Source organism: Corvus hawaiiensis, chromosome 2 (genome assembly GCF_020740725.1).
Source record: "Corvus hawaiiensis isolate bCorHaw1 chromosome 2, bCorHaw1.pri.cur, whole genome shotgun sequence".
Taxonomy (NCBI): domain Eukaryota; kingdom Metazoa; phylum Chordata; class Aves; order Passeriformes; family Corvidae; genus Corvus; species Corvus hawaiiensis.
The window spans coordinates 19,809,836-19,837,781 of NC_063214.1; the positions used below are offsets into that span (position 1 = coordinate 19,809,836).

At 59.7% G+C, this 27,946-nt stretch overlaps 2 protein-coding genes across 12 annotated transcripts in view; both read right to left on the reverse strand.

Annotated features, from left to right (window-relative positions):
- ARAP1 (ArfGAP with RhoGAP domain, ankyrin repeat and PH domain 1) overlaps positions 1–18,535 on the reverse strand; it is a 38,604-nt gene extending 20,069 nt beyond the window's left edge. For 6 of the 11 annotated variants that reach the window (XR_007201487.1, XR_007201486.1, XR_007201483.1 and 3 more), the window contains exons 1-6: positions 18,206–18,535; positions 10,389–11,140; positions 4,039–4,187; positions 2,480–2,547; positions 1,471–1,574; positions 761–931 (exon numbers count right to left, since the gene is read on the reverse strand). Coding sequence is in view for 4 of the 11 variants with exons in the window: in XM_048293664.1 (XP_048149621.1) it covers positions 761–931; positions 1,471–1,574; positions 2,480–2,547; positions 4,039–4,187; positions 10,389–11,062 (1,166 nt within the window). In the remaining 7 variants the exon portion in view is untranslated. Of the gene's footprint in view, positions 1–760; positions 932–1,470; positions 1,575–2,479; positions 2,548–4,038; positions 4,188–4,900; positions 5,023–8,727; positions 10,300–10,388; positions 11,141–14,238; positions 14,691–15,203; positions 15,360–18,205 lie in introns of those variants that run through there. The other 5 variants (XR_007201485.1, XR_007201484.1, XR_007201489.1 and 2 more) reach the window with 5 other exon arrangements.
- A 1,593-nt stretch (positions 18,536–20,128) lies between these two features.
- STARD10 (StAR related lipid transfer domain containing 10) lies at positions 20,129–27,240 on the reverse strand. Its single transcript, XM_048295130.1, has 6 exons — positions 26,961–27,240; positions 22,991–23,138; positions 22,666–22,769; positions 22,362–22,479; positions 21,574–21,626; positions 20,129–21,495 (listed from the first exon to the last, which is right to left on the reverse strand). The coding sequence occupies exons 1-6, from the start codon at positions 27,141–27,143 to the stop codon at positions 21,268–21,270; spliced, it is 834 nt and encodes a 277-aa protein (XP_048151087.1). The 5' UTR covers positions 27,144–27,240; the 3' UTR covers positions 20,129–21,267.
- Positions 27,241–27,946: the final 706 nt, after the last annotated feature.

Here is a 27,946-nt window from a genome sequence, read left to right on the forward strand (position 1 = left end):
ACTTCCCCAGCAGCGCGGCTGCTCAACAGAGCTGAGCTTTCTGCTCCTCCTCGGTGGAACTGCTACCTTGGGGCTTCCTCGGAGCCCAGATTAAGTAGCCCCCAAATATCCATCACATCTCCTGCTTGATCATTGCCTCCCAGGTAGTGCAGGGGCTCTTTGAGTGGGCTCCCTGTGCACACTGTGCTGATTGTGCTCACTGGGTTCACTGGGCTCCCTATGACTCCCTAGCTCACTCACCCTGGAGCACACGACACAAGCCCAGCACTTCCCCTGTTTTACTCCTGCACCACCCTGACTTTCCACCATGAGCCCAGGATTGGGGGCTGCCATCCCATGGGATAGGGGCCATCACCACCTCCTCCTGCAGCAAACCCAGGGATCCCAAAAGCACGGGTCAGCCCAGACTCCCCATCTCATCCCTGACAGTTTCTCTTGTGGTCACCGCTATTCCAGGGCTCCCCCAGAGGAAAGGCAGCTGTTTTCCCAGTGATGCAGGAGGAGGAAGCTCGAGCTGCAGCCTCCCCTCCTACTCGGCCAAGTCAGTACAACCACTGGTGGCACCTGCTCTGAGAAAGGCTCTTCCATGAAAAATTGGTGGTTCTAATCTAAATCACAGGTTAGAAGGGAGTGGAAGGAATGCCTAGCAATGGATTTTCACCACAGCAAAAGTACATCCCCATGAGCAGGAATTACAGGTGGGAAAAGGAGGAGACAATCACCCTTACATGTCACACAGGGACCCCAGTACATCACTCACCCCTGTGGTGGGTTCTTGTCCAGCCACCCTGCTCTGATGGTGGGTGAAAGCGGGGTGGTGGCACTGGTGCCATCCATGCTGTCACTGAGTGGGCCGAGGCTGCTGCCAGGGAAGCAGGCAGGTGCAGGCGGATGCAAGCTGGGGTCTCTGTCACTCCAGCTGCTGCCACCACTGGGGATGAGGAGCCAAGGGAGAGGGTTAAGAGCTGGCGGGTCCCGGGAGGGGCTGAGGCTCCCCCGCATGCTTCAGCCTCCCTGTGACCTTCCCTGAGGCACAGGCAATGCAGGCCAGCTGTATGCAAGCGGGGACACTGGGGACAGTCCCCTCAGTGGGGTCCCGGCATGTCCCCCAGCCCCAGGGACAGCCCAGGCCTGAGTCCCAGCTCTGGGAGGGGGGATAGGGGCACCCCCAAGACCGCAGCCCCAACCCAGTGATGCGCAGAGCTGCTCTCTGCTCACACACGCTCACATGTGCTCCCATGCACAGGCCCTGTGTGTGCGCATGTGTGCACACTGTGGAGCTGTGCACACACAAGAAGCCCTGACCTGTGCACTCACCCGTCCTGCCATGCACAAGAGCTCTCTGCCTGTGCTCGCACCCCCCCCCACAGAACCACTCCCTGGTACATGCACACATATCCCTTGCCTATACATGCACACAGCCGCACACACACATGTCCCCTGCACACAGCATGGCAGCCAAGCTCATACTTGGCAGGGGGTGCATCGGGGTGGTCCTCGCCGAACTCGTCTTCACTGAAGAGGCTGTTGAAACGCAGGGACCGTGGTCGCCCCATCCTAGGCTCAGCATCCTCCTGCAGAGACACACACAGGTGACACGTGGGGTCTCCTTGGTGCCCCCACTGCACCGTGAGGGTGCAGGGTAGATGGAAGGAGAGGGGACACGATGCTGTGTCACCAGCCCATCCCCAGCTCAACAGTGCCAGGGTGCCCAGGAAGAGGCATGCTGAGGCTCACAGAGAGAGGGAAGTACAGTCAAGGGAGGAGCTGAACACCAGGATGGTTATTTATAGCAGCTAAAAATGTCGGAGCTTTATGAGAAATCCGGCATCGCCTCCTTGGCCCTGGTGTTCCCTAGCAAAGGCAGATGGGGGATTCAGGTGCTCAGGGGGCTCTGCAGATGCTGGGACTCCCCAAATCCATCCATTCCCACCCCAGGGAGCAAGGGAGGCAGATAGAAATTCGCAGTCCAGGGATTACATTCAAGATGCAGTGCTGGAGAGATCTACTAGCACACACTCTGAGCACGAGTGTGGCGGGGTGCTGCACAGCTGTGGGTGCTCCCCAGAGACCCCAGAGGACACAGTGAGTGCTTCCTCGGGACACTGGGGTGAGACCTGGTGGGTGCTCCCCAGGGACCCTCGAGTTCCAGCACCACTGAAAGACCTGGTAGGTACTTCCCGAGAACACTGAAGGACCCAGTTCCAGCTCTGGGGTTTCAACCCCCATGGGAGACCCAGTGGGTGCTTCCTGGGAACCCCAGGGTTCCACTCCCCATGGGAGACCCAGGGGGTACTCCCTAGGAACCTATGGGACACACAGTGGGTGCTCAGTGAGGCAGAACCCCCTTTCTAGCTACTGCCAACATGCTCCTCCAGCCCTAACCGGTATCTGTGTAGCATCCCAAGGCCGGTACCTGTCCTTAGGGCCAGTCACCCTGCTAGGTCCTGCCCACCTCCAGCCCCATGGTGGGACAAACCTTGGCCATCTCCCCCGTCGGTCTGGCTAATTCCTCCTCCCACGCCGAGTCCTCGTAGTCTGAGTCATCTGACAAAAGAGAGGGAAATGCTGGGAATCAGCTGGGGTGGAGCAAGGGGTCCCAATTTCCCCTGCTACCCTGGAGCTTGTGGGGAGGGTGAGGATGCAGGCACGGCTGGCTTCCCCTTGCTTTGCCCTTGGCAAATAACCACCCCATCCCTGTGACAAAAAAGGTTTTATCAAGGAGTTTGGGGAAGAGCTGGGAAAGGGCAAAGTCCTGCTAGTGGCACTTCCCAGCACTGTCACAACACTCGCCAGAACAGGACTTGGTGACACCAGCCCCAGCACTATGGTTTCATCCAGGCTCTCGTGTCTCTGCCTGGGAGCTCCTGCTGCTGGGGGTTCCCAGGGGCTTTTCCCACAGCTTGTTTTCCAGGGTGGACTCCCCTCCCTCCTCTTCCATTCCTTATCAGCTCCCAAGCTTTCGCACCATGGAAATGAGATCCCAGAGGATGATGGGAGCGAGTGATAGTTCCTCTCACCCAGCACCCACATCAGCAGGAATCCTGGTCAGGATTGTAAACCCATAGGGAACAAGTGCCCCCAGACAGCCTGGCCCTGGCAGACACCCACTCCCAAATCCCACTGAGAATCTGGAGCAGAATCCTCCCAAAACCCCAACCCAGATAATGGTGTTTGGGCCCTGGAAGAAGGTGAGGATGCTCCCAGGTTGCTGGGGGTTGAGGGGTGCAGGTAGATGCTCACCTTGGCACCACAGAAACCCCCTGCAGCCTCTGCATCCCAAACCCATCAGGGTGGGAGCAGCTTTCCTCCCTACAGCCCCCAACAGATAAGCTCCCTGTCCACGGCTTCTCCCAGCTTCTGAAACACACCCCAGCTCCCAGTTAAACCAGTACTGCTTCCTGCAGGTTCGCTGGCCTTGAGAGGTACCCAGTACCCCACACAGCTCAGCCCTTCCTCCTCCTTCCAGCAGAGCTATTCCAGCTGAATTATAGTCCAACGAGGGCTGCACCCCAAGACCAAACCTTCACCCCTCCATGGGGGTCCCCAACTCAGCATTGCTCCTGGCAGTTGGCTGAGCCCCAGGGATACCCTGAGGAAGGGGCTGGGGGATGCAGAGGCACGGTCCTGGGACTTCAGAACCAGGGACATCTGCATTTCAGCCCCCTGATAGGTTCACTTTTCCTCTGTGAGTGTGTGTGGGCGCTTCCAGCACCCACAGAAACGTTTGCTCTGCCCTAGGAACATGCACCCAAACCCCCAGTCCACATCTTGCATCCCTGAAACACCCAACCCAGGTCTTACACCCCTTCCCTGAAGCCCCCAGCTCAGACCTCACACACCCTAAATCCCCCAGCCCAGATCTTGCACCCCTGGCACACCCAGCCCAGAAGGCAAGAAAGAGGATAGAGAAGAAAGGGACCCCAGCAAGGACAGAGGAACAAATGAACAGGAAGGAAGGCACAGCACCCATGGGATGGAAATCCCAAGGGAAGATTTGTGACAGGGGAAGACTGGAGGGGCCCCCCTTGTACTCACCAAACTCCGGCACAAAGGGAAGGGTGGCCTTGGAGGGGAGCGCTGGTGGCGTCAGGGCTGGCGTCTTCGTGCGAGGCAGGGGAAACGGGGGGGACAGGGTGACACTGGGTGCTCTTTCAGTGATGGGGAGCTCCTCTTTGGCAGGGATGCTGTGCGAGAGAGGAGCAAGCACTGCCTTATGCCAGCTCCTGCCCCACTTCCCACCCTGATACACCTGCAGGGGGTCACAGAGGACCCCCAAAAGGGACCAAACCTCAGCAGACCCAAACCCACAAACCAGTTCCTAAGATTCCATGGCAAAGCCTTTCCTGTGCTTTATATGACTACTTTTCTAACCTGGAAATGTTTTCCTGGCATCCAACCTCACTCTCCTGTGTGTGCTCCACAGCTCAGGATCCTTATCTGGCTCTGGGACACCCCAAGCTGCCCACAGCCTTGAAGCCACATCCCAGAGCAGGTTGTTTTCTTTCCTCCAGTCTAAACAATGGCAGAGCCACTTCCTTAGCTGGTTTGCTGGTGGCCACAGGGTTCCCTAAGCAGGATGGGGGTCCTAGGGATGCTCTGTGCCATTCCTTATAGTGGGGTGGACACTGGAGATCCGGGGTGGCTGGTACGGTAGCAAGAACTCCTGGAAATGGAGCTTCTCCTGGGTCAGTGAGCCATGCCCCCAGCCCCAAAACCTTGACCAGTGCAGAGAGGGGCCATGGGGACTGTCCTCCTCCCCACAGAGCCCCGGAGCAGCTGGGCTCAGACACTCCTACCTCCTGTTCCTTGCTTCCTGCCTTCCTGAGACTCAAAGGTAATGGTGTTTTCAAGGGCAGGAAATTAAGAAGTTTCTCCAGGGTATAAAAATACAAGGCACCTTTGCAGCATCCCTGAATCCAGGGAGAGGGAAGAGGTAGTGGGCAGAATTTCCATCCCAAGCCCCAGGCAGGTGAGTCCCAGGAGACCTGCATGCTGGCACCATCGCCATCCTTGCTCCAGCTACCTCGCACCGCAGCCACAAGAAGGAACAGCTGGTTAGATTGGATATTGGGAAGAAGTTCTTCCCTCTGAGGGTGGTGAGACCCTAGCACAAGTTTCCTAGAGAAGCTGTGACTGCCCCATGCCTGGAAATGTTCAAGGCCAGGTGGGATGGGGCTTGGAGCAACCAGGTCTAGTGGGAGGTGTCTCTGCCCTTGGGAGGGGGGGTGGGACTAAATGAGCTTTAGGGTCCCATCCAATCCAAACCAAGCTAAGATTCCATGATTCCATGGCTAAGACTGCCATTAGTACCCCATGGTTTCTGGGGATGTGCCTCCTAGCACCATGGCTCATTGCAGAAGAGCTTTCCCTTAGCTTGGGGTGAGCTGGAGAGGAAACTTCTCCCTGGCCAGAGCAGGAAGCAGGGGAAGACAGGAGTGCTGGCTCTCCCTGGGTCAGCCTGACCTCATTTCTCAGCAGCTATTTCCATGGGAACCAGCCACAACCATCCATACATTAGGGAATGCTGGCAGGGAAGGAGGGGAGCATGGGCAGGGGAGTGTGGGCAGGGGGGCCCAGCAGCATTGATCGCAACACCACCAGGCAGGAGCTGCTGGGGCACCCAGGTGTGCAGGGACCCGGAGACATGGAGGTGACAGTGCACAAGCCACAGAGCCTCCAGCAAGAGCCTGGCTGGGGTCTGCATCTGTGCAGCCACCCAGGGTGGTGTTTGCCCCCTGGGCTGCAGTTGGGGGGCTGCAGCACAAGCCCCATGGCCAGCAGTGAGATGACAAGCCTCAAGCCTGGACAATCCTCATCTCCTGGATGGGGACTTCTCAGGAGGGTTTCTGGCCCAGCCCCAGTCCTGTCCAGCCCCTAGTTCCACTATCCCAGGGACCAACAGGATGGGCACTCACAGAGCTCAGGCACAAATAACACCCCAGTTCCCGAAAACACCCTCCCCACTGGTCTGCCTGCTCTCCATGTCATCATCTGCTGCTGTAGCATCCCTGGGCTTCATGTCCCCCCATGGCTCCATGGGATAGTGTGGGTGCCCCATCACTTCCTGCACCCCCTGGCCCCCCATGCAGCCATGCCCGAAGGATGCCAGTCCTGCTCCAGGCAGGGTCTGGCTGGTGCCACCTCTGCCATTAGGGAAGTGGCAAACCAGTGCCTTATGTGCTGTCCCTTATCTGAGCAGCACCTTATCTGCTGTCCCTTATCTAGGCCTCCCTTCTAAAGGGGGCAGAAAGGGCTGTTCTCCCACAGGCACCACCCCAAAGCCAAACCTCTGCCCAGGCCACCACCCCTGCCCAGCTCGCCCAGCTCTCCAAAAAGGAGTCTTCTGTCATCACTTTCTTGGACATCACTTCCTACAGCCCCCCCCCCCCCCCCCCCCCACCAGCTGCTCAGGGGGTTGCTCTAATCCCTAGACCATCCCCTGGGCATGCAGAGGGGGTGCCCCTCTCACTGACAGCCTCCCCCCACGATCAGGGTGCAGACATGAGCATCCACTGCTCATGGGACTCTCTGTGGGGTGTCTAGGTCTGAGCCATCAGTGGCCAAAACTGGGGGGCTTACAGCCCTGCTGCTGGCATTGGGAGGGGGGCATCAAGTCCGGAAGTGGTGAGAGAGAGCTCCTGGTGTTGAACACGGTTGCTGCCATCAACCTGTGGGAGGTAGTATCTCAGACATCCCACACCCAGCAGGGCTGGGATGATCCTATCACCTCGTGGCACAGGGGTGCTTGGGGTGGCCCAGGGTTTGGGGTGATGGTGAGAACCCGGAGGTGAACATGGCCTGGAGGAAACCACAATATGGCTCTGCAAGCAGCTAGGAGGAAGCACCAGGGACCACGGCAGCACAGCCGGAAGCGAGGGGAGATGGGTGGGTGGCGTCACCCCAGAAATGCCCAGGTCACTTGCTCTGCTCCCGGGCTGTCTGCATACACAGGGGTGCTCTGGCTCTTCCTCAGCCCTCATGCTCGGAGGTCCCTCCCCTGTGGGCACTCCCACCTCCACAAGGGATTATGGTGGGGGCTCATCCCCACCCAGAGACAGGGCCAGACCAATGCAGCTGCCTCACAGCTGCTGGCGAAGAGCCCCAGCCCCAGCCTGGATGCAGCGAGCATCACCCTGATGTGGGCAAGTACCATCCAGACCTGGGCAAACATCACCCTAATGTGGGCATCACCACAGCATGGGCAAAGATCATCCAGATGTGAGCAACTATCAGCCTCAATATGGGCCAGCATCCCCCACTGTTGTTGGTCCTTGGGCAGCCCAGCAGTATACCCCCCACCCCCAGGCCTTTCGTGTTCACTGGCTGCAGGCACCCAGGTCAGGTCCCCCCATGGGGGCAGGAGATGGGTTTGGGGCTAACAGCAGCACCCTGGGGCTGTGGAGCTCCCTCTAACCCAGCGCAGGGCACTTTAGCCAGTCACCCATCACTCCAGGGAGCCCCAGTGTGGGTAGCTTCCCAAGCTCCCAGCACATGCTGCCCCACACGCAGAGCCAGGACCCAACATTGGCCACAGGGTGACTCATACCCTCATCCTCTGAATACCCTCATCCTCCTGAAAGCACTCCTTGTCCGTGCCAGCTGTCCTGCATCACGGCACCTCCTCCATCCATGGGCATGGCCAGGCACTGGCACTGGCCAGAGTCATAGAATCATGGAATGGTTTGGTTGGGAAAGGACTTTAAAGCTTATCTCATGCCATGGGCAGAGATACCTACAACCCCAGGTTATTCTAAGCCCCATCCAACCCGGCTTTGAACATTTCCAGGGATGGGGCAGCCACAGCTTCTCTGGGCAGCCTGTGCCAGGGCTCACCACCCTCAGAGGGAAGAATTTCTTAGGAGATGATAGCTCTTTATTTTTAAATAATTATTTTTAAATAATCCCCAAATGTTCTCAAAACAAGAACCCACCTGTAGCAAATATATTCCTGGTCATACAATTAAAGTAACTTTTGAGATGTGTTTTCGGGTTCAGCTGGTTAGTCCTGAACTCCCCAATATATCCATATAATACACATATAACATATATATGGATGCACAGATATACTCCTGTATATACTCACTACAACATCAAGATCTATGTGAGAAATACATATATCCACGTATACACCCATCTATACACACTTACACCCATACATACTCCCTTCTGTCGCTGCCAAGCCCCAATGCATACATGTAATCTATATGTTACGAGTGCATGGCACACCAGGTGCCAGGGCCCTATGGCCACCCACCAGGGCTCTGCCATGGTGACCCCAGAGTACGCCAAGCCACTGGAGCACCCTTGAGTCCTGGGGGTGCTGTTCAGCCACCGCCACCTGGCGAGGCCCATCCCCTCCTGACTACCATGGTCCTGCATTCCGCTCCCAAGGGACCCTAATGCACCCCCAAATCCCTCGGGGCAGCTCCAGGGGGGAATCCCAGCCCCCGAGTTCCGGTGCACAGCCTTCGGGGTGCCTTGCCAGGGTGGGCAGCGCCTGTTCCGCGGCAGAGCGCCCGTCCCCGGGGCAGCAGGAACTAGGGGACCAACAATGCCTGTGCGCACACAGGTCAGGGCAGGAAACACCCGCTGGAGCCGGCAGAGCGAGACTCGCACCCGGTAGCGCCGGCAGCGCTAGATCCCATCCCAAAAATCCCTCCGCCCCGGCCCCCGCCGCCTGCCTGTGTGCGGCACGCCTGGCACTGTGCCACCCGTGCCCCCTACCTGGGCAGGTGACGGGAACCCCGGTGGGACCGATCGGCAGCACGGGGAGGGCTGGGGGAGGCCGGCGGGGAGCGGAGCTTCTCACCCCGGCACTTCCTGCACTGCAGCAAAAACTTCCTGAGCTGGCCGGAGCAGCGGCATGGCCGGCACCAAATCCTCAGCATGGCCGGCACCAAATCCTCAGCACAGCCAGTACCAAATCCTCAGCACGGCCAGTACCAGAACTCTGGCACAGCTGGCACCAAACACCCAGCACGGACGGCACTAAACCCACGGCACAGCTGGCACCAAACCAGCACGGCAAGTACCAAACCCATGGCACGTCCAGCACCAAGCCAGCACAGCTTGCACCAAAGTGGCAGCCGTCGGCCTCATCATGCCCGGCGAGCCTCCTGGCCAGGGCAGGATGGAGAGTGGCTCCAGGAGGATTTGGGTGACTATCTGGGTGCAGAAATGCAGTGGTAGGAACAGTTCCTGGGGTGTCAGGATGGACACTGTTGATCCGGAGTCCAAGGAGCCCTAGGGACAGGTGCTGCCCACCCCATGGCATGCCAGCACCCCACATCAGCTGCCTGAGCCCCCTGCCCAGCTCAGCATCCCAGGCCACTCCCTGATGCATCAGCACCAGGTAGGGGTCAGAGCACAGGCAGAGGGATCACCTCCACCCACCTTACCACAAAAAGCCCTCTGGGGCAGAGGGATGGGAAGCTGGACGGGGAGCCCAGCCACCAGCCCTCCCATTCTCATCCTGACTACACACGAGGTCCCATCCAGCACCATCACTCAGGACAAACCCAACCCCACTCCCAGGACCCCCTTAGGGCGTCCCTTAGGGGACCACCTAGACACCCTAGCTCCAGGATCATATCCTTTAGAGTGCTGGGAAGTCTGTGGGTCCTGGGGAGGTTGCAGGGGGGACTCCCTGGAGGGGGCCACATAAGCTTGCTGACATTTCCCCACCTCACCCTGGGAGGGTGCTGGCACCCAGGAGCTCCTCTGCCCCCTCCAAACCGCACTCCCAGTCCTCAGTCCACACCTGCCTGTGCTCCGCAGGATTTGGGAGTGCACTGGGGAGGTTGGGACATCAAAGGGGGGGCTGCAAGCACTGCTGTCCCCAAATTCCAGCCTGCTCCGATGTCATCTGGCCACAGCAGCTGACAGCAAGTTTGCCCCACGCTGTCTCTGCGCTGCTGTTCACTGTGTTGCACCGACTGGTGTGAAGAGTTCCTCAGGCTTCAGCACTGCCCACATTGCAGGTGTGGGCAAGGCAGGGCTCTACATTGTTGCAGGGACTGCGCCCCAGCCCATGCCAGGCTTGGGTGACCTGGGTGACTGGAGTGATCAGAGTGGGTACTCCAGCCACAGCCAAAATAAGTATCTCAGTCACACCCTGGTGCTGGTAGCCCTGGGAAATGTGCTGTGGCCTGGGGCAGGGATACCCCCAGGGGTTGTGCTGGGGTTAGGGGGAGGATTAGTACCCTCATGGGATGTGCTGAGGCTGGGAGTACCCCCAGGAGATGTGCTAAGGTCTGGGGAGGGTATAGGTACCCCAGGCAACACGTGTCATGACCCTGAGGGTCCCACCCACATGACAATAGCCCCCCCCACAGACCCTGCCACCTTTGGCCATCCCCAAGCCCATGCCCCTGCCACCCCCTTACCTCCTCTGGGACACAGCCCTGGGGGGGAGCACAGGGGGGCGGTCGGGCAGTGGGGGGCCCTTCAGGCTCTGGCACTTGGTTTCCAGTTGGTGTCGCTTGGCTGGCAGCGGTGGCAGTGGGGGTCTCACCTGGCTGTCGGCAGGGGGCTTATCCCCAAGGGCTGGTGGTGAGGGGTCCTCCAGGGCTGGGAGATGGCTGCAGGGCGGAGGGCAGGGCTCGGGGCTGCCCCCCGATAGTGATGGCGAGAATTTGAGGGGGGGGCGGCAGCCCACCCTGGGTGGGATGGGTGGGGGCAGCTGGGCGAAGCTTGCACTCCGCTCTGGCTCCAGCAGTGGGGTCCCACTGGGCACTGGCAGGCACCGGGGCTCCAGCTGCTCCGGCCCTGTTGCAGTGCTCAGGCGGAAGATGTGGCGTTTCATGGGGACAGGTTTACTGGCAGGGGGCTGCTGAGTCCTGGCGGGCAGTGGGGCCTCAGCGAAGGCTTTCTGCAACCCCAGGAGGATGCGGCGGCGGTGGCCAGGCAGCAGCACCCCAAGGCGGGTGAGCCCCTCATCTGTCAGAGCCCGGCAGTCCCACACTGACCACAGCTCGCTTTGCTGGAAGCTCTCCACATACTGGTCGAGGTGGAGGGCAGACAGCCAGGCGGCAACCGGCAGAGACCCCTCCTCCTCCATGGCAGGGGGCTGGCCACAGAAACTTGCACCACTCAGTGCATCTCCTGTTGCCAGCGAGGCTCAGGATGACATCAGGACCTGGGAATGGAGACAACAGGATCAGGATCAGTCCCAAGACACACACCAGTTGAAGCCTGGGGTCCCAAAACCAACATTCCCAGTGAAGCCACTTAGTTTTCCTATGGCCTCCAACCACGCTGTGTCCCCAGGATCACCCAATCCTGAACTGGGGGGCTGCAGGAGTGTGGAAATGCTGGAGGGTCCCACTTTAGGCATTGAAACATAGAGGCCATCCCCTTAGAGGTGAAGGCACCATGGGGCCCCAGCATGGTCCCACGGGGTGACATTTGGGCTGGGGGACAGAGCAGTGGGGAAAGGGGGTCCCACATTGTGGATAATCAGGCAATATGCCTGAATATGCCTGATTCAAGGGCAGAGGAACTGTTGGCTGCACCTCAGGGCTGTCACCCTCCGGGATGCAGCTCTCCAGTTTACAGCAGCAAGCCAGGATGGAGTGACATGGACAGTTGGATCCAGAAGGCTGTCCCCTCTCCCAGGCTGTCCCCATCACAGCAGTGGCAGGGTGCTGCTGCTGGAGCCCCCAACCCAAATGGCACCAAACCCCTCCTCACAGACCATATGCCCACCACAGCATTGTTCCCAGCTCCAGAGCCCTTTCTGTCCTTGGCATTGCTCCAGCATGGCACCCTAGGGTGCTGGCAGAGCACCTGTGCAGCACCCTTGGTGCACACACCTAGCAGAGTGCCCTTGTGGCACCCAGAGCTTGGGACATGGGGGCTCGCTTGGTGTCCCAGCTCCTGCAGCAGAACACCAATCCCACACCATAGCTGTTGGCGGGGCAAATCCCTGTTATCCCAACAAGCAGCAGATGGAATATCCTGCCCTTCCCACCCACCAGCATCACAGCCTTGGCAGGCTCCGGGCAGGAGGCAGATCCCATCATGCCGGCACACACAGCACTGGTAGTGACCCCGGCACCATCTTATTTTGGGTTTGCTGGAGGTTTTTTTAGACCTGCTAAGAAGGAGCCAGAGGATTTCCTGGAGCCATAAATAGGTTGGTCTGATCTGCTGTCAGAGTCACACTTTCTGTGACTCAGGCAGGTCCCAGCCCTCAGCAGCACTTGCGGTTTCAGTGCACAGTGCATAGCTGAGCAAGGCTCATCCTCCACCCAGCACTAACTGGACACTGCCAAGCCTGAGGCACCATGGGGTCCCCACAGCCAGTGACCCCTACACCTCCAGACACCAGCATCCCAGTGGTGCTGCTGGGATCTGGCCATAATGCCACTTCCCTGGCACAGTTTGACTTTCCTTCAGGCTTCAAGGACCAAGCGTCCAAGGAAGGAGCAAGGGGACCCAGGGCTGGCTGAGCCCTGTGGCTCCTTGCTGGCAGCACCAGCGAAACCAGCAGTACCAAGGACCTCCCACTGGTCCCAGCAATCCCAACCAGCAGCACAAAAATCCCGGGATCAGAATAAAATTCCCTCTCCCACCTCCACACCTAGAAAGCCCTCATCTATTATTGAAAATGGATAAGTGATGGTGCTGGGTGACATTGCTGTCACCAGATCCCAGTGACACCGACACAGGCAGGCTCAACTCCAGCTGGGTGCTGCCTGCAGAGGCAAAACACCATGGAGGAGCAGAGAGAAACACGGTGACACCAGTATGGGGCTCCCACAAATGTTGCCCCTCCTGGCTAGAGCCAAGGAGTCACTGCCAGTGTCACCCATTGACACCAGTGCCAACATCCCCAGTGTTGTGCCTGGACATCGACGCAGTGGTGGGACAGACCTATCAGGAAGGGACAGCTGCACCAGCACTCACCACTGGCACTGTCCCAGCACTACCTGGGGTGGCTGAGGGCCCTCTTAGCTGCTCACCGGGGACAAGGATGGGGACAAAACTTCAGCAAGGGAAGCGCAGGGTCCCCAGTGTGCCAGGCTAGCAGCTCCCCGGCGCTGTCAGGCCCTTTGCCCTCACCAAGTAAATCATTCATCAGGCCCTCGCTAGGTTCCCTCCTTCAATCATTAATCATTTAACCTCAGTGCTTAACAAGATGAGGATATTCCAGAAGCAAAATCAACACAGGGAGATGCCTTAACCCAGCTGGCTGCTGGGGATCAGGGGGTAACCCTGGCTGTGGCCCCTGCCAAGTGCAAATCCTCCCAGTGCTGACCCACCACATTCCTCCCCGGGATTAGGCAACACCACAGGGGCTGTTTTGTAAGAGACTTAAAGGCTGGACAAGTGGTGTGAGGAGGGAATGGTGAGGGCTGCTAGCACCCTGGCACGGTGGCACTGCTGCTCTGGGGGGATAAGCCAGGATGCAAAAATACATGAGCACCAGACCCCTAAGCCCCATCCCAAACCCACACAGCCCTCACTCTCCAAGTGCTGGGGATGAAGGATCTGGGGGTCCCTGGTGCTGGTCCCCTTTGTCTGGACCAAGGGGCTCAGCCAGCCCCTCTACCCCCAAACTTGGGTGCTGGCTGCTTTTTGGGGGACTCCTACAGCCACCCCAGCCCACTTCAGATGCCCTCAACTCAACAGAGGGTTTAGGATGCACCTCTTCCCCCAGCAGAGCTGAGCATCCTGGCACAGGGAGGAGCCCCCTGTGCTGCAGGGGTGTGCCCACCCTTTGCCCACTACATCCCACCACTGCTCTCCGGGCCGTGGGTTTCCCAACCCTCAGGTGGGGCACTAGGGAGGGCTGGGCTTGTTCGATTAAGGAGCTGTGTATGCCATGGGGAGGCTATGGGTTCTGACTGGGAGTGACAGGCAAGCATGCTCCCTTCACTGGCTCTGGCTTCCCCCAGGTAAGCAACATTACCCCTAACGAAGTGCCGGGGATCGAGTAGTGTGACCAGGGCCATCAGTATGTCAGTGACAGAGCTGCACTCAGCACCCAAGCACCAGATAGTAAAGTGGTGGGCATCCCACAGCTCTCCCCTGCCTGTCCCTTCAATGGCACCCAGGATAGTGGCCAGGAGACAGGAAACTCCAGCATAGAAGCCCTGCCAGGTCTCTGGCACCCGCATGATAGATCTAGTTCCCATTGCAATTCCTCCTCCAATATAGGCAAACCCTGCCTGCACCCCATGTTCCCCTTCCCCAGGTCTGTGGGCTCATTAATCAAGGAGAGCTAGTTACCAGCACACGGTCCCTCGGCTCAGCAGAAAGAGGTGGCCGACCTGCCTGTGGTCCAGCTGGCGTGGTGGAAGTTTGCCAAGGGGTCTCTGCCTGCCCCAGGACTTCCTCAAACGCCACCTCAGCAGTGGGAACTTTCCGGAAAGCCGAGCAGAGTTCTGAGCTGGGATGTGGTGCAATAGCCACCCTGGGCCCCAAGAGAACCGTGAGGCCTCAGTGCGGTGATGCACTGACCACAGCTGCCATGGGGAACGAGAAGGCCGGATCCTGAGGCTGTTTGAGCCCTGGGTGACAGAAGGACGGGGCAGGGCTTTCAGCAGGAGAGGAAGGAAGAGCCAGGCAGGGTGATCTCAGGGAAGTGAGAGCTCACCAGTACTGTGGCAGGAACCAGGCACCAAGGACGGGGCATTGTGGGGCAGCAGGACAAGCTGAGCTCTGGCCACTGGACAGAAAGGGACGAGCAGGCAGGTGGCTGCCATGTCCCACCACCCCAGGACCCCTGTGGATCCCCAGGGAGGGCAGTAAGCTGTTACCCACCAGGGTTCCTGTGGGCACAGGGGACAAAGCTGGGTGGAGAAGGACCTGTGGGAACTGGGCTGGCCACCAGTGGGAAGGGGGTTCCTCGGCTGCCATGCTCCAGCAGCACTGGGCAACCAGTCTCGCATCACAGCAATTTTTACCTTTCCTGCCTAAATTAAGGAAAGATCCTCAGCCAGGGGCCATGGCCAGCCCGAATGAGGCCAATGTCCCTGCTGGATCCAGGGGCTGAACCTGATGTCCCCAACAGACCTGCCAGGGCTACCGCAAATTCCCAGCCCAGCTGGGAATCAAAAGCACCACATCCTCACCCCAAAACTGCTCAAGCAGAATCCTCAGCAAGCAGCAAACACCCCAAAGCAAACAAAGGGTCCCGGGACAGCACCCAGCACTCCACAGACTCCCTCCCACCCAAACCCTCCACACTCCACCTCAGTGGGTTCCCATCTGCGTGGCAGCGCCCAAGGTCTTTCCTGGGAGGGTGAAGCTTTTTCATTTTCAAGATCTTCTCAGCCAAAAAAACTGCAAATGATATTCAAACCACCCAGGCACTGTTCAGGGATCGAGTTCAGGCTTGCAGAGTCACAATCCAGGAGTGGAATTGCTTCTCTGGGGCCTCCTCCCTCTGACATGCATTGCCATTTCCAGGTGGTTCATGTGCAGCAGCCAGAGGGTGCCCGGCCCCCTGCTCAGGGGCCTGAGGGCTCACATACACACACGCCAGGGTGTGCCCCGACGTGGGAACTGCCCCGAGCCAGCTCTGTGTGGAGATGGGGGATGTGCATAGAGGTGGAAGGTGGACAGTGATGAGGTGGGTGAGAAGTCTGGGACAAGGGGGCAGGAAAACTGGGGGTTCCTCGTTTCCCCAAGGTCCCACTTGCATTCCCCTTCCCCAGTGGAGGTAAAACCTGGGAAGCTGAAACATGTCCCAGGCTGTGGCACCAACAAACAGGCGATTTTCCTGGCATTCCCTTCCAGAGCATTGCTGCCTGCCTCACAAATCTAGCCAGAAAAGGGGCAAATACAGCCAGAAATTAGCAAATCCAGTGAAGAAGGAGATAAATCTGACCAGAAATGGGTAAATCCAGCCATAAAAGGGGTAAATACATCTGGCAATGCTGTCACTACCCACTGAGTTCCACTGGAATGCTCTCAGCTCCTGACACACTTTATGGAAGCTGCCAGCAAACTGGGTCAGGAAGCCAAACCGCATGTGCACAGCCACCCCAGAGGAGCCCCAATATCCCAGGGTCTGGCAATGCTGGGGGGGGGCTGTGCCAACAGCTGCAGAGGATGGGTCCCTGATGGGTCCCCCTGCGAAGCACGGCACCTCCTTCCTCCATGGGAAATCAGCCCCATCACCCAACACCCCGCACTGAAACCATGTGGGCCCCTGTTTCACTTTCCCATAAGTGGGAAATGAAAGTCTCATAGGGAAGGGGTGACCCCTCCAGCTGTGGATGGGGTGTCCACTTTTCAGCCCTCCCGCCTCCTCTTCATGCTCATTGGGGTACAACCCCATGCACAGGCCCTGTCCCCAACAGCAGGGTCACACCATACCAGGGCCACCCCCTGGATCCCCCTGGCCACCACAGCACTGCAGACAAGCCAAGCCGAGCCAGGGGATGCTGCAGTAGGGACAGAAGTGCAGGGACAGAAGTACAGGGACCGCCAACCGCCTGCACCCACCCCCGCTTTGCAAAAGCCTTTCTACACAGCCAGCCCCCCGCTCTCCTGTAGATTTGGGGGGCCCATCTGCAAAGCTTCCCCAAGCATCAAATCCCCCATGGCCACAGAGTCCTGCCACAGGAGCTGCATCACTCCCTGCATGGGGGAGCATCACTCCCTGCCTCCCCTGAGACACCCCCAAAATCCCAAGGGTTCACCCTGTTTCTAAGTTCTGGCAGTAAAAGCATCCTTAATACTGCTCTAAATATCCATACCCCTGACGTCCTGGCTGTGGCCCATAACAGCTCATTCCCAGTAGCTGAAAACCACCGGCAGCTCTTGTTTTCCTTGCCACCTTCCTCCCAGCACCCCAGAACAGCCACCCACCTCCAGCACTCAACCCTGTGCCTCCAAAAACTGGCTTTTTGGGCTGAATCCACAAATTAAAATTGCTGTCCCTGCAGTTGTGCTAGACCTAGGAACCCGCTGTGCAGGTGCAGCCCCTGGGCACCCCAAACACCAACCCAATGGCCCCAGCAGTGTGAAGGTGTCTCATGGAACCAGCTTGGCATTACTGGAGGACAAAGCAACCACCAGCCATCCCAGTTCCAGTTGCACAGCACTGGTAAAGCTCCAGGCCTCGCCAGACAGACTGGGAAGCAGCAAGGAAGAGGAGGAGGAGAGCAAGTGAAGCCCACTACCAGCATTACCCAGCATCTAGGTGCTATTGGTGGTGGTTGGTGTGGCTCGGGCACTGCTGGCAGGGGCTCTGGCACAGCCACAGCTGACGCTGTTGTTTGGCCGTGAACGGGGACATGCCAGGGTCCCAGCAGAAAACAAATCTGCCAGCTGGGCCCTCAGGGTCCCCTTTTCCCAGCTTCACCCTGGCATCAGCAGCACCACCATGTACCCAGTATCCCCCAACATGTCCCTCACCCCAACCAGGCAGTAGGACCCCTGCAGTGGCACAGGAATGAGGGCTATCAGCAATGCCAGGGCCTTCTAGAGACTGGGGCTGACCTGGGGTCTGCTTAGGGAAGCTGGGATAGACTGGAAGCGAACTGGGAAGGCTGGGGTTAAACTGGAGTTAAGCTGAGATGTGCTGGTATTGAGCTGGGATGTGTTGGGGTGAATTGGAATATACTGGGGAGGAGCTGGGATGTGCTGGGGGGAGCTGGGGAGTACTGGGATTAAACTGGGATGAATACTGGGAATATACTAGGTTTGAGCTGGGATGTGCTGAGGTGAACTGGGGTATACCAAGGTTCAGTGGGGCTGTGCTGGGAATGAGTTGGGGTCTGCTTGGGGCAGCTGGGGGGCAACTAGGGAATACCAGGGTTCAACTGGAATGTACTGGGGTTGAGGTAGGATTGAACTCGGGTGTGCTGGGGGTGAGCTGGAGCATGTTGCGGTTGAGCTAAGGTGTGCTGAGAGCGAGCTGGGGCATACTGGCATTTGGTTGGGGAGTACCGGGGCTGAGCTAGGTGGGGTATACTGCAGTTAGTCCGGGGCATGAGTACCCCAACGACGGGGGGGCACAGCGCTGTTGCCCTGAGCAGGGAAACATTCCATACTCCCCCCACTGCCCCAGCAGCTCCCAGTACCCCAGTGTCCCCCCAGCACTGTGTGTCCAGGGACCCACAGAAGCACGTGGAAAGAAATACGACCTTCCCCAGGAGAGAAACCGCGGCTGAGGAGGTGGAGTGCACCCCCCGCCCCCCCCAAGCTGGCGTTTCCCCTCCAGCCCCCCTGGAGCACCCAGTACCTCGGTCTGGTGGCAGCGGCGGCTCCCAGAGGATGCTGGGGCGCTTCCCGGGGCGGGGGCACTCAGGGCCCCCCTTGCCAGGCCCAGGCTTGTTCCCGGCACGGAGCTTTGGCTGCCTCATGGAAACAGGATTCAAGGGGAAGACTGCCAGGACTTTCCCCAAAAAAATAATACATGGGTTGTGGGGGGGGTTCTTGCCTCCCCACACAATTCCCAAGGTCTTGGTGGGGGGTAAGAAGGAGAGTGGGAGGGTTTGGGGACACAGAGGGGACGTGGGGTGTCCATGGCCAGCCCTCACGGCTGCCCAGCCTGGGACAATGGTCCTTTCATCCCGGCTCTCAGGGACCGGGACACGCTGGCTGCCTGCTCCGGGGGAGGGAAGGCCCCCCCGCGAGGCCCCTCGCCCACGCGAGGCTACGGGCAGGAGGGGCCGTGGCTCAGTCCCACAATTAGGGTATGGTGCTCGGTGGGGCTCAGCCAGGGGGACAGTGTGAAATATCCCAAAAAGCTCCTCTACTGCCTGCATCCCCCCTACTCCCAAAATTCCCACTCCCCCAGTCCATCACATCATCCTGCTCCCCTATCCCACTCCCCAGAGCCATCACACTCCCCACGTTATCCCATCCTGCTCCCCAGAACCATCACATCCCCCTGCTCTCCTATCCTGGACCCTCGGATCCATCCAGGGGGATCCCCTCCCAGTGGGATACCCTCCCAGAGCCTTCAGCAGAAAATAAGGGTGCCATGGCCTTACTCAGTTTTGGGGGTGTCACACAACCAAGTACTGTCCGAGACCCCAGGGGCCAGCGGCAATGCCCGAGCCTCATCCCTGAAGGGCTGAAGCCTTGTAGTCCTTCCCAGCAGCATTTCAGGGATCACCGATGTCAGCACCTGAGGATGTCTCCAGCACAGCCCCAAGATCACTGCCCCCCTCCATATATCTTACCTGAGCCCTGGCTCTGCTCAAACCCCTGGCACCAGACGTGTGCCAGAGCATATTCCACTTCCCTTTGGAGTCATCTTCTCTCCCTGGTACCACAGCTCTGGGTCCCCGGCTGTACCTCCCAGAGCTGACAGACCTAAACCCCGCTGCTTTACCCCAGCACCTGCCCACCTCGTGCCCCCCTGGCTCCGGAGCCACTGAAGTACGTCCTGTCTCCAGTTCAGCTCCATTTTCACCCTGCCAGGGGGGTGGTGGCCAGGTTCCTTTTTAATTGGGTTGTATTTTTAATTGGGATCAGGGCGGAGGGGGGGGGAGGGGGGAGGGGGGAGGGCGGGGGGGTTGGAAGTTGACAGGAGAAATGGGAAGCAAATACCCAGTCCCCATTCCATCCCCACAGGTGCCAGAGACACAGGCACAGAGAATGGCACATGCTGGGCAACGCCACCCACCAAAACCCTGCTGGGGTGCAGAGAAGGGCTGGGGCCTGCTGAGGTTTTGGGGTGCCCAGAGCACTAGGGGGGGCAGAAGTGGAGTGCACAAGTAGTTTTGCCCCTGCGTGCACCCCAGGAGGAGACAAGAGTTCCATCGCTCCACACAGGGCCCACAGTCCCTGGGGGTGTCAGCTCTGTTCCCCAGGATTCTCCTTCTGGAGAAGCCACGATGTACCCCCACAGAGTGCCCCCAAACTTCAGCACCCCATCTCCTCTCTCCCAGAGGTGCTTTTGGGGGAAATGGACTGGTGTTACTGGCTTGGCTGGGGCTGTGGGAAAACCCGCTACAAGGGCTTGTAGCCTCATCCCTAGTTAGTGCCCAGCACAAATTCACTGTAGGGGTTTCTCTGTCACCCAGAGCCCCCCTGGAGGTCCCCATAACCCCTGAGGGTCCCACCAGGACCCACCATGAGCAGAGACCCCCTTCCAGAGCGCACTATGGGGACAGGGATGGCTCTGAAGTGGGACAGAGGCTGAGTCCCTCCCATGCCAGATTTAATTATTTTATTCCTAAATAATCGGCTCCGGTACAAGGTACAAAATCTCCCATCTCCCTTTGCACCCCCAGAAAAGGAGGGGGCAGGAGCATGGCCAAAGACCAGCTCCCAAACCCCCAGTCAAGGCCTCAAATTCCAGTGGAGGAAGGGTTCAGGCACCCAGCTTGGAAAGGGTCCCCACCCTGGAAAGGCAGGGGAGGGGACAGGAGCCTTCAGAGACCCACAGAACATCTCGAGGTGCCAGGAGCCCCCCCAAGTCCTCTCAATGTGCCTGAAGATGCTGGGAGCCCCCAGAGACACCCAGCACACCTGGAGGTGCGAGCTTACCCCAAAACCTCCCCCAAAAAAACCTGAAGATGCTGAGAGCCCGTAAGACCCCCGCCCCCCAACATGAATGGAGATCCAGGAGCCCCCAAAACACCCACCACAGCACATCTGCAAGTGCCATGAGCCCCTCAACTCCTCCCACATGCCTGAAGGTGCTATAAGACCCCAATATCCCCTCTAACATGCTGGAGGTGCCAGGAGCCCAGAAGCCTCCCCTCTACATGCCTGGACATGCCAAAAAACCCCGAAGGCCCTCCTTCCCAGCATGCCAGGAGGTGCCAGGAGCCCCCCAAACCCCTCTGCATGCCCAGAGGTGCAGGCAGGTGCCCAAGCAGCCCCTGGGGGGTCTGTTGGGGGCGGGGGTCCCATGGGATGAAGGCAGTTCTGTTGGACCATAACAGAGATGGGAAGCACGGATGGAGGGCAGATGGGGAGCACAGTGGGGGGGTCTCCAGGGCTAGGGAGCAGGCACAGGGCCCCCCTTTTCCTCTGGCCCCCCAAAAGCTGAAGGGCACTTATTGGGTTTGCCACCAATAGGGACAACACTGGTGTCCCACAAGGGCTAAGTGACCAGATAAGCCTCAACTTCCCACCCTGGGGGACCCAGTATGTCCCTACTGTCCCCAGACAGGGGTACAACAATGGGGGGGTCCCCCCGAACCCAAAGTGGGGGTGCACATGTACAGGTGTGCGAGATAGAGACACAAACCATGTTGGAAGTGGGGGGACAGGGAGAGGAGCCCCCAGTGGGGTCATGTCAGGCTGTCCTAGCCTGGGGAACAAGGAGAGGAGTTCCTAGGGGAATCAGGTCAGGCTGTCCTCGTCACTGCCCTCGCCACGGTCCTCCTTGCTCTCAGCCAGGGAGCTCTCATCAATGTTTTCCAGGGAATCCGCATGCTGGAGGGAGAGCTCGGAGAGTGCCAGGGCTGGGAGTCGGCTCTGCTCCGGGAACAGCCAGGGCTTGAAGTGAGGATCATGCTTCTGCTTCCACTCAGGATACTTGAGGCATGCCTTGTACATCTTCTTCATTGCCTGGGAGGAAGAGCGCGATGGGCACAGGGACCCCTCACCCCCACACCAGACCCCCCCCCCCCAAGGCCACAAACTCACCTTGGGGGCCAGGAACTGGGAGGATTTGTTCACCACCCACTTTGGTAAAGAACCTGGAGAGAAGGAAGGGGTAGCTGGGAGTGGGACCCCCAGCATCCCCCAGGTGCCCAAAAACCAGGACCCCCACACATGGGACCCCCACGGCACTCTCACCAAGGACATGCGGCTGGAGAGAGGGAACAGGGTTCAATCCACACTGCTCTCTGCTCTTGCAGAGGTCAAAACCAGTGATTTCAGCATTTTGGGTCCCTCTTTGACCCCCAAAATAAAAGATTTCAAGAGAACAGGCCCAAGATGTTTCCTCCTGACGTTGCTCCATGGTCTGTCTGGCTCTGACTGCGTCCTGAGATGCTCCTGCTGATGAGCCCTTCCAAGTCCACCTTGAGCATATCCAGAGGCCCTACTGAACCCACCCTGAGTCCCTCTGAGCTCAGCCCGAGATTTCTTGAAGCCCTACTGACCATGCCCTGAAGTCCCAGAGCCCCAACTGAATCCCCACTGAGCACCCATTAAGTCCAAGTGAGTGCCCATTCAGCCCACCCAGCCCACCCTGAGCCCTCACTGAGCCCAAAGCCCCCATTAAGCCCCAACAGAGACCACCCTGAGCTCCCAATGAGCCTACACTGAGAACCCATGAGACCCCCGGTCCAAGCCCACCCTGAGCCCCCAGTAAGCCCCCCCTGAGTTCCCCCAAGACCCCACTGAGTCTCCCCAAGCACACACTGACATTAGGGAAGGACTTGGGGGTGCCAAGCTCCAGGGCACAGAGCCACAGGTCCCTCTCTTACCTTTGGGGTCCACCTGCGCCAGGTAGGTGATGGTGCAGCTCTTGGCACCCGTCCCCTCGATCAGGTAGCCTGTCTGGATGGAGACTGCCCGCACCATGTCCTTGCGGGGGGGGTACTTCTGTGGTGAGGAACAAGGTGGGAACATGAGTCAGAGGCAGGGCAGGTGGGGTACAGCAGGCACCAGCCACAAGCAGGGCTGTCACAACCCCCCAGAGCAGCCTCTCAACTCTCCAACCCATCCCCCCAAGCTCTGAGTGAGCCCCAGCCCAGCACCACAGGACCCCTGGTGCCCTGCTAAACTCACAGGATGCTTGACAGAGTAGTTCATGATGATGTAGTCAGAGCCCATGGGCAGCCAGGAGCGGAGTGTGACCACGTCCCGGTTCTTCAGGGGCTTGGGACACCTCCCTAAGGGACAGCACCAGGTGGGATGTTCTGGAGTGAGACACCCACCTCCAAGCATGGACTCCCCTCCTGCCCTCCAAATTCCCCCAAGCCGGTGTCCAGGCCCTCCGTTCAATGCCAGACACCATGGATCCCCTAGATGCCAAACCCAGGGGTGAAGTGGTAGCAGCCCTGGGGTTCAGCCCTCCCCCAGGATCCCCCAGATCCCCCGGCCCCCTCCTCACAGGCGTAGTAGCCCACATCGGAGTTGGCTGTCAGCCTCCCGATGTCAAAGGTCTCGATGACATTGGTGTCCCACTTCTTGCGGTACTCGATGTCATGGAGCACGTCGTACAGCGTCTCCGCCGGCACGTCCCTGCACTCCATCCTGCACTGCAAGGTAGGGGGCATGAGAGAACAACCTGGGGCCCCCAGGGTGGGAGAGTGGCCATGGGGACCCCTGGGCAGGAGGTCAGCTGTGGGAACCCCCAACAGGATGGCAGAGAGGACATCGTGGTAGAAGGGTAGCCATTGGGACCCCCAGGTGGGAAGGTGGCTGTGGGGAACTCGTAAGAGGATGGCAGTGGGGACCCTCAGGCAGAAGGGAGGCAGTGGGGACCCCAACCAGCAACTCAGTTTGCCACCCAGAGCCACCCAGAGCCACCCCGAGCCACCCCATAGCACTGGCATGCAGGGCTTTAAAGCAGTGTGTAGCTGAGTCCCGGGTACTAGGGGACCCTTCTTCCCACCTGCCCCCCCATCATTGTGCTCCCCTCAAAGTGGCATCCCTGCACAGGGGAGCCAGTACGTGGGGCTCTGCCTGATGCCTTGGAGCAGCATGGATCACACGGAAGGGGTTGGGGGGGTGCAGAGTGGGGAGCTGCTCTGTAATCACGGTAGCCAGATCCAGGGAAGGCAAGGAGACAAGGAGAAGGGAGAAGGTGAGGGTGGCTACCCCAGTAGCAGGGATGCCATCTGCCGAGGTCAAGGGTGCTGGAGCCAAGCATGGGGCAAGGAGAGTAGCCAGCACGTGTCCCTGGGAATGCCACCAGCTCCTGTTTATCCCCAGGGATGGCACCAGCCCCTTCTGTCCCCCAGACCCTGGGGTTCAGGATTTAGGGGTGGCCCTGTCACCCCAGCACATGGTACTGGAGACCCCCCCAGCCCCGGGAAGGGGCACAGAAGCACCCAGCAATGGGGCACAGCCATGGCCCCACATGGCCCCTTGGTGGGACACAGCCACGGAGCCTGTTCCCCCACAGTACTCATCCTCAAACCCATCCTTGCCCCAGAGAGCCCAGCCCCACCCCCACAGTGCTCATCCTCAACCCCACAGATCCATCCCTGGCCCATGGAGTCTGCCCCCAACCCCACAGTGCTTATCCTCAATCTCAGAGAACCATCCCTGCTCCACAGAGCCCATCTCCAGCTCCTCCATTCACCCAAAAACTTGTCTGGGAACACCCAGCCCTGCAGGGCAGTTTTGGGGACAGCCTGCCTGGATGACTTGCTTGGAGAACCCCTGCTCCCACCTGCAGCCAGGCCAGCCCAGCACCATGCTCAGATTATTCCCAGAGCAGCAAGGCTAGTCAAGCCAGTAGTGCAGGACCTATCCTGCAGGTGACTCACATCCCAGGGGGTGCCGGGGGGTCGAAGCAGGAGAGGGGATGGTGCCACCTGGGAAGCGCCCGGAGCTGCACGCCCCAGCCTTGAGTCAATATTGACTGATGGGGCGAGAAGGAGGAGAAGGAAGAGGAGGTGGAGGAGGAAGAGATGAAGTCCCCAGGGCTGGGGTTATGCTGGGCCCGAGGGAACATAGAATGGGTGCCAGACTGGGACAGGAGCAGATCCAAAGGGGAGACTCCCCCACCCCTGCCTGGGGGGAGTGGTCAGGGCTGCCGCCACCAAGGGGGTCCCCAAGCTCAGCCACACTGGCGGCTTCACCAACACCCCAGATCATTCCACTGCAACCCACAGGATGGCTCCTGGCCATCCTTCGGGAGCAGCCCATTTAGAGGCGAAACCATCTTCCCTGGGACACCTCAGATTCCCAGGCACCAACTCACTGCCCCACCGGTTAGGATGGGGTGTCCTGGCTGGGGTGCCCCAACCCGTAGCCAGTCCCAAGGCCACCAAATGTCCCACTGAGGAATCAGCCATGGCACCAACTTGTTCCCAGCCTTCAGAAAACAGGTTAGACGAGAGCTGCATCCCTAATGGAGGGGGGCGGGGAGGAGGGGGCGGCAGCCTCAAAGCAGGGCGAGACTTTCAGGTTCCATTTAATTAAGCAAAGAATCCAGGATGAATTCAGGGGGAAACCAGCTCCTGGGAAAGAACAGCTCCTGCAGAGAACCCCCAGCACCCACACAGAGACCCCCAGCGTGAGGGGCAAACCCCTGGGCTGCACCTTGCCCTGCCACATCAGCAATGCCACGTGTGTCCAGCCCTTCGAAATCCAGCAGGAGCATCTTATCCTGGGTGGGATAGTGGGCCTGGGTACTGCTGGGGGCCACAGGGTGGGGACAAGAACTGTTACCCCACAGGGTCTCCAATAGCCAGTGGAATCAACACATGAACACCCAGCAGGATCTTTCCAAGCAGGATCTGTCCAGGAGGGCGTGGAAAGGGGCAGGACCTGGCTCAGGGACCCCCGCAGGCAAGAGACAGCTCCAGGTGCTGTGGCGGGAGCAGCCGGGCCAGGACATCCTGGAGTGGGCTGGGTCCCTGCCATGCCAACGTGGCACACTGGGACTGTGGGACAGGCAGGGGACGCACCCAAGCGTAACCTCAATCCAGGGGATGTTTTGGGATGCAACCCCCAAGAGCAAGCAGCAGGGCTGGGGGACACGAGGAGCTTGGGGGGAGAGAGGAGGGGGGGCCAGGGGGGGCCAGGATGCACCGTCCCACAGAGCCATGCCCATGCCACCATGCCCAGACACCACAGTGATGGATGGTTCACATCCCACCCACCACGGGTCCCCACCACTGTGGGGACAGGGTAGGGTGCAAATGGCACTAGAGAGTCCCTACACCCCAGAGACCACCATCCTCCCCTCCCAGGGTTCACTGCTGCCACAAGGGCATGACAGAGACCTGTTCCTCGGTCACAGCAGTCCAAACCCTCCAACGTGCTACGGTGGAAGCAACCCAGTGGTTCCATGGCAGGAGCCGGGCACAGGCAGTGCCAGTGCCCTAGGGACAGGTTTCTCCAGCAGTGCCAACTGCTCGCACAGCTGCTGCAGAGCAGTGTGTGAGCAGGCCGCATCGTCACTGCTGCCACCGTCACCACCACTGCCACCACCCGGGCTTGGCACCGTGGCAAGGGCAATGCCACCCACTACAACAGGACAGCTTCATGAAGGTGGCACCAGGGACAGGGACACCAGCCAAGGACTCCAGTGTAACCCCATCTGGACACTGCTCCTGTCTCAAGTTGTCCCTTGCCATTCCGGTGTCCCGCTTTGCGAGAGGGATGAGCCAGGATGAGCGTGCACCTGCCTGTGCCAGCACACTGGCACCGAGGAGGAAGGGACCCACTGGGAAATGCAGTGGGGACATAGGGAGCTCTGGGCAAGGGGAGCAACACCAGTGACCGCAGGCTGGCGGCCACAGGCTCCAAGGAGTCCCCCAGCCTAGCCCTGGTGTGCAGCAAGCATAGGAGGTGGGCTCCCAATGGGTGAAGTGGGGATAGGCAGCACCCAGGACCCATGGCCCTACACACCCTGGGGGCCTGAGTTCCCAGTGCCCCCTGTACAGCCCCTTTGTCCTCAGGGGTGCCTATCTGTCCCTGGCTCGGCCCTGGAGTTGTGTTTGTCCTGGGGTCCCCAATCCCCCAGACTGCCCATTTGTCCTGGTGTGCCAGTTAATCCCTGCTTGCCATCGGGGGCCAGCTCGGCGAAGTCCCCACTCGCCCCAAGGTGCTGCATCACCTGAGGGACCCCACTATTCCCTGGGATCCCCACTCACCCCTGGGTAGTGGTTCACCCCCCGAGTTCCCACTCACTGTGGGGTCCCCGCTCCCCTCCCAAGCCCAAGGTGCAGCATCGCCCCAGGGTCCCTCCTGCCTCCAGGTCCCCCGCGGGGTCCCCGCGCCATCCCCGTGCCGCTGGGTACCCCAGTCCCGAGGGGATTCCGGAGCGGGGGTGGGACCGGGGTGCCCAGGGTGGGTGGGGATGTCTCACCGTGTGCCAGGGTGTGCCGAGCGGGAGCTCTCACCTTGATCTTGTGGAGGGCGCGCTCGGGCTCCAGCAGCTGCACCCAGACCCCCACCCCGCCCTTGCTGTAAGTGAGGCTCCAGCCGCTCTCCGACTCGCACTGCGCCCGGAACGCCCCGAAGTCCCGGTCGTCGGGGATCTGCACGCTGTCGCGACCCGACATGCCGCCGTCGTGACCCGACATGGCCCCGGAACACCCCCACCCCGCCGGTGCCGGTGCCGCGGGAGGCGCCGGCCCCTACGGCGGCATTGCGGGGCGCGGGGCGCGATGGGACCGGGAGAGGCGGGCCGGGGGCGGGACCGGGGCGGGGAGCACCGAGGGGCGGGATCGGGGGGAGACCTGGGGGGAAATGGGGGGGGGCGGGAGCACCAGGAGGGAGTAGTTGGGGGAATTTCGATGGGGGAGGGCACCAGGAGAAACAGTTGAGAGGAGCCGGGGGGAAACTGGGAACGTCGAGGCTGAAACCGGGAGGACCAGGCGGGAACTGGGAGCACTGGGAGGAAGGGCAGCCCATGGCAGAGGGGAGCAGCCCAGGTAGTGGGAGGACCGGGAGCAGCTGGAGGACACAAGTGCAGAGAGTTGTGGCACTCGAAGGGACACCTGCACTGTGCACCAGGGTAGGTTTAGGTTGGATAGTGGGAAAATTTCTTCACAGAAAGGGTTGTCCAGCCCTGGCACTGGTGGAGTCCCCATCTCCGGAGGGGTTTAAAAAACCGTGTAGATGTGGCACTTGGGGACATGGGTTAGTAGTGGCCTTGGCAGTACTGGGGGAGTGGTTGGACTCAATGATCTCAGCGGGCTTTTCCAACCCAAATGATTCCATGATTCCAGTTGGGGTAGGAGGGGACACAAGTGCAGGACAGAGGCCCGCAGCCCCTCTCCAGGCTGCAGGTCACCCTTATGAGACATTGTCACTGTGACCCGATGCCCTGTACCCGTGCAGCACATAAGCATTATCCATCCTTTGTGCCAGTGCTGGGCCTTGC

Bases quoted from the DNA above. Each gene is read 5' to 3' on its own strand.
- STARD10 (XM_048295130.1), bottom strand. From the start codon at position 27,143: ATGTCGGGTCACGACGGCGGCATGTCGGGTCGCGACAGCGTGCAGATC. The intron at 22,480-22,665 runs GTGAGTTTAGCA...TCCTCACCACAG, and splicing joins ACTACTCTGTCAAGCATCCT to AAGTACCCCCCCCGCAAGGA. The intron at 21,496-21,573 runs GTGAGTTTGTGG...TCTTCCTCCCAG, and splicing joins CCCAGTTCCTGGCCCCCAAG to GCAATGAAGAAGATGTACAA.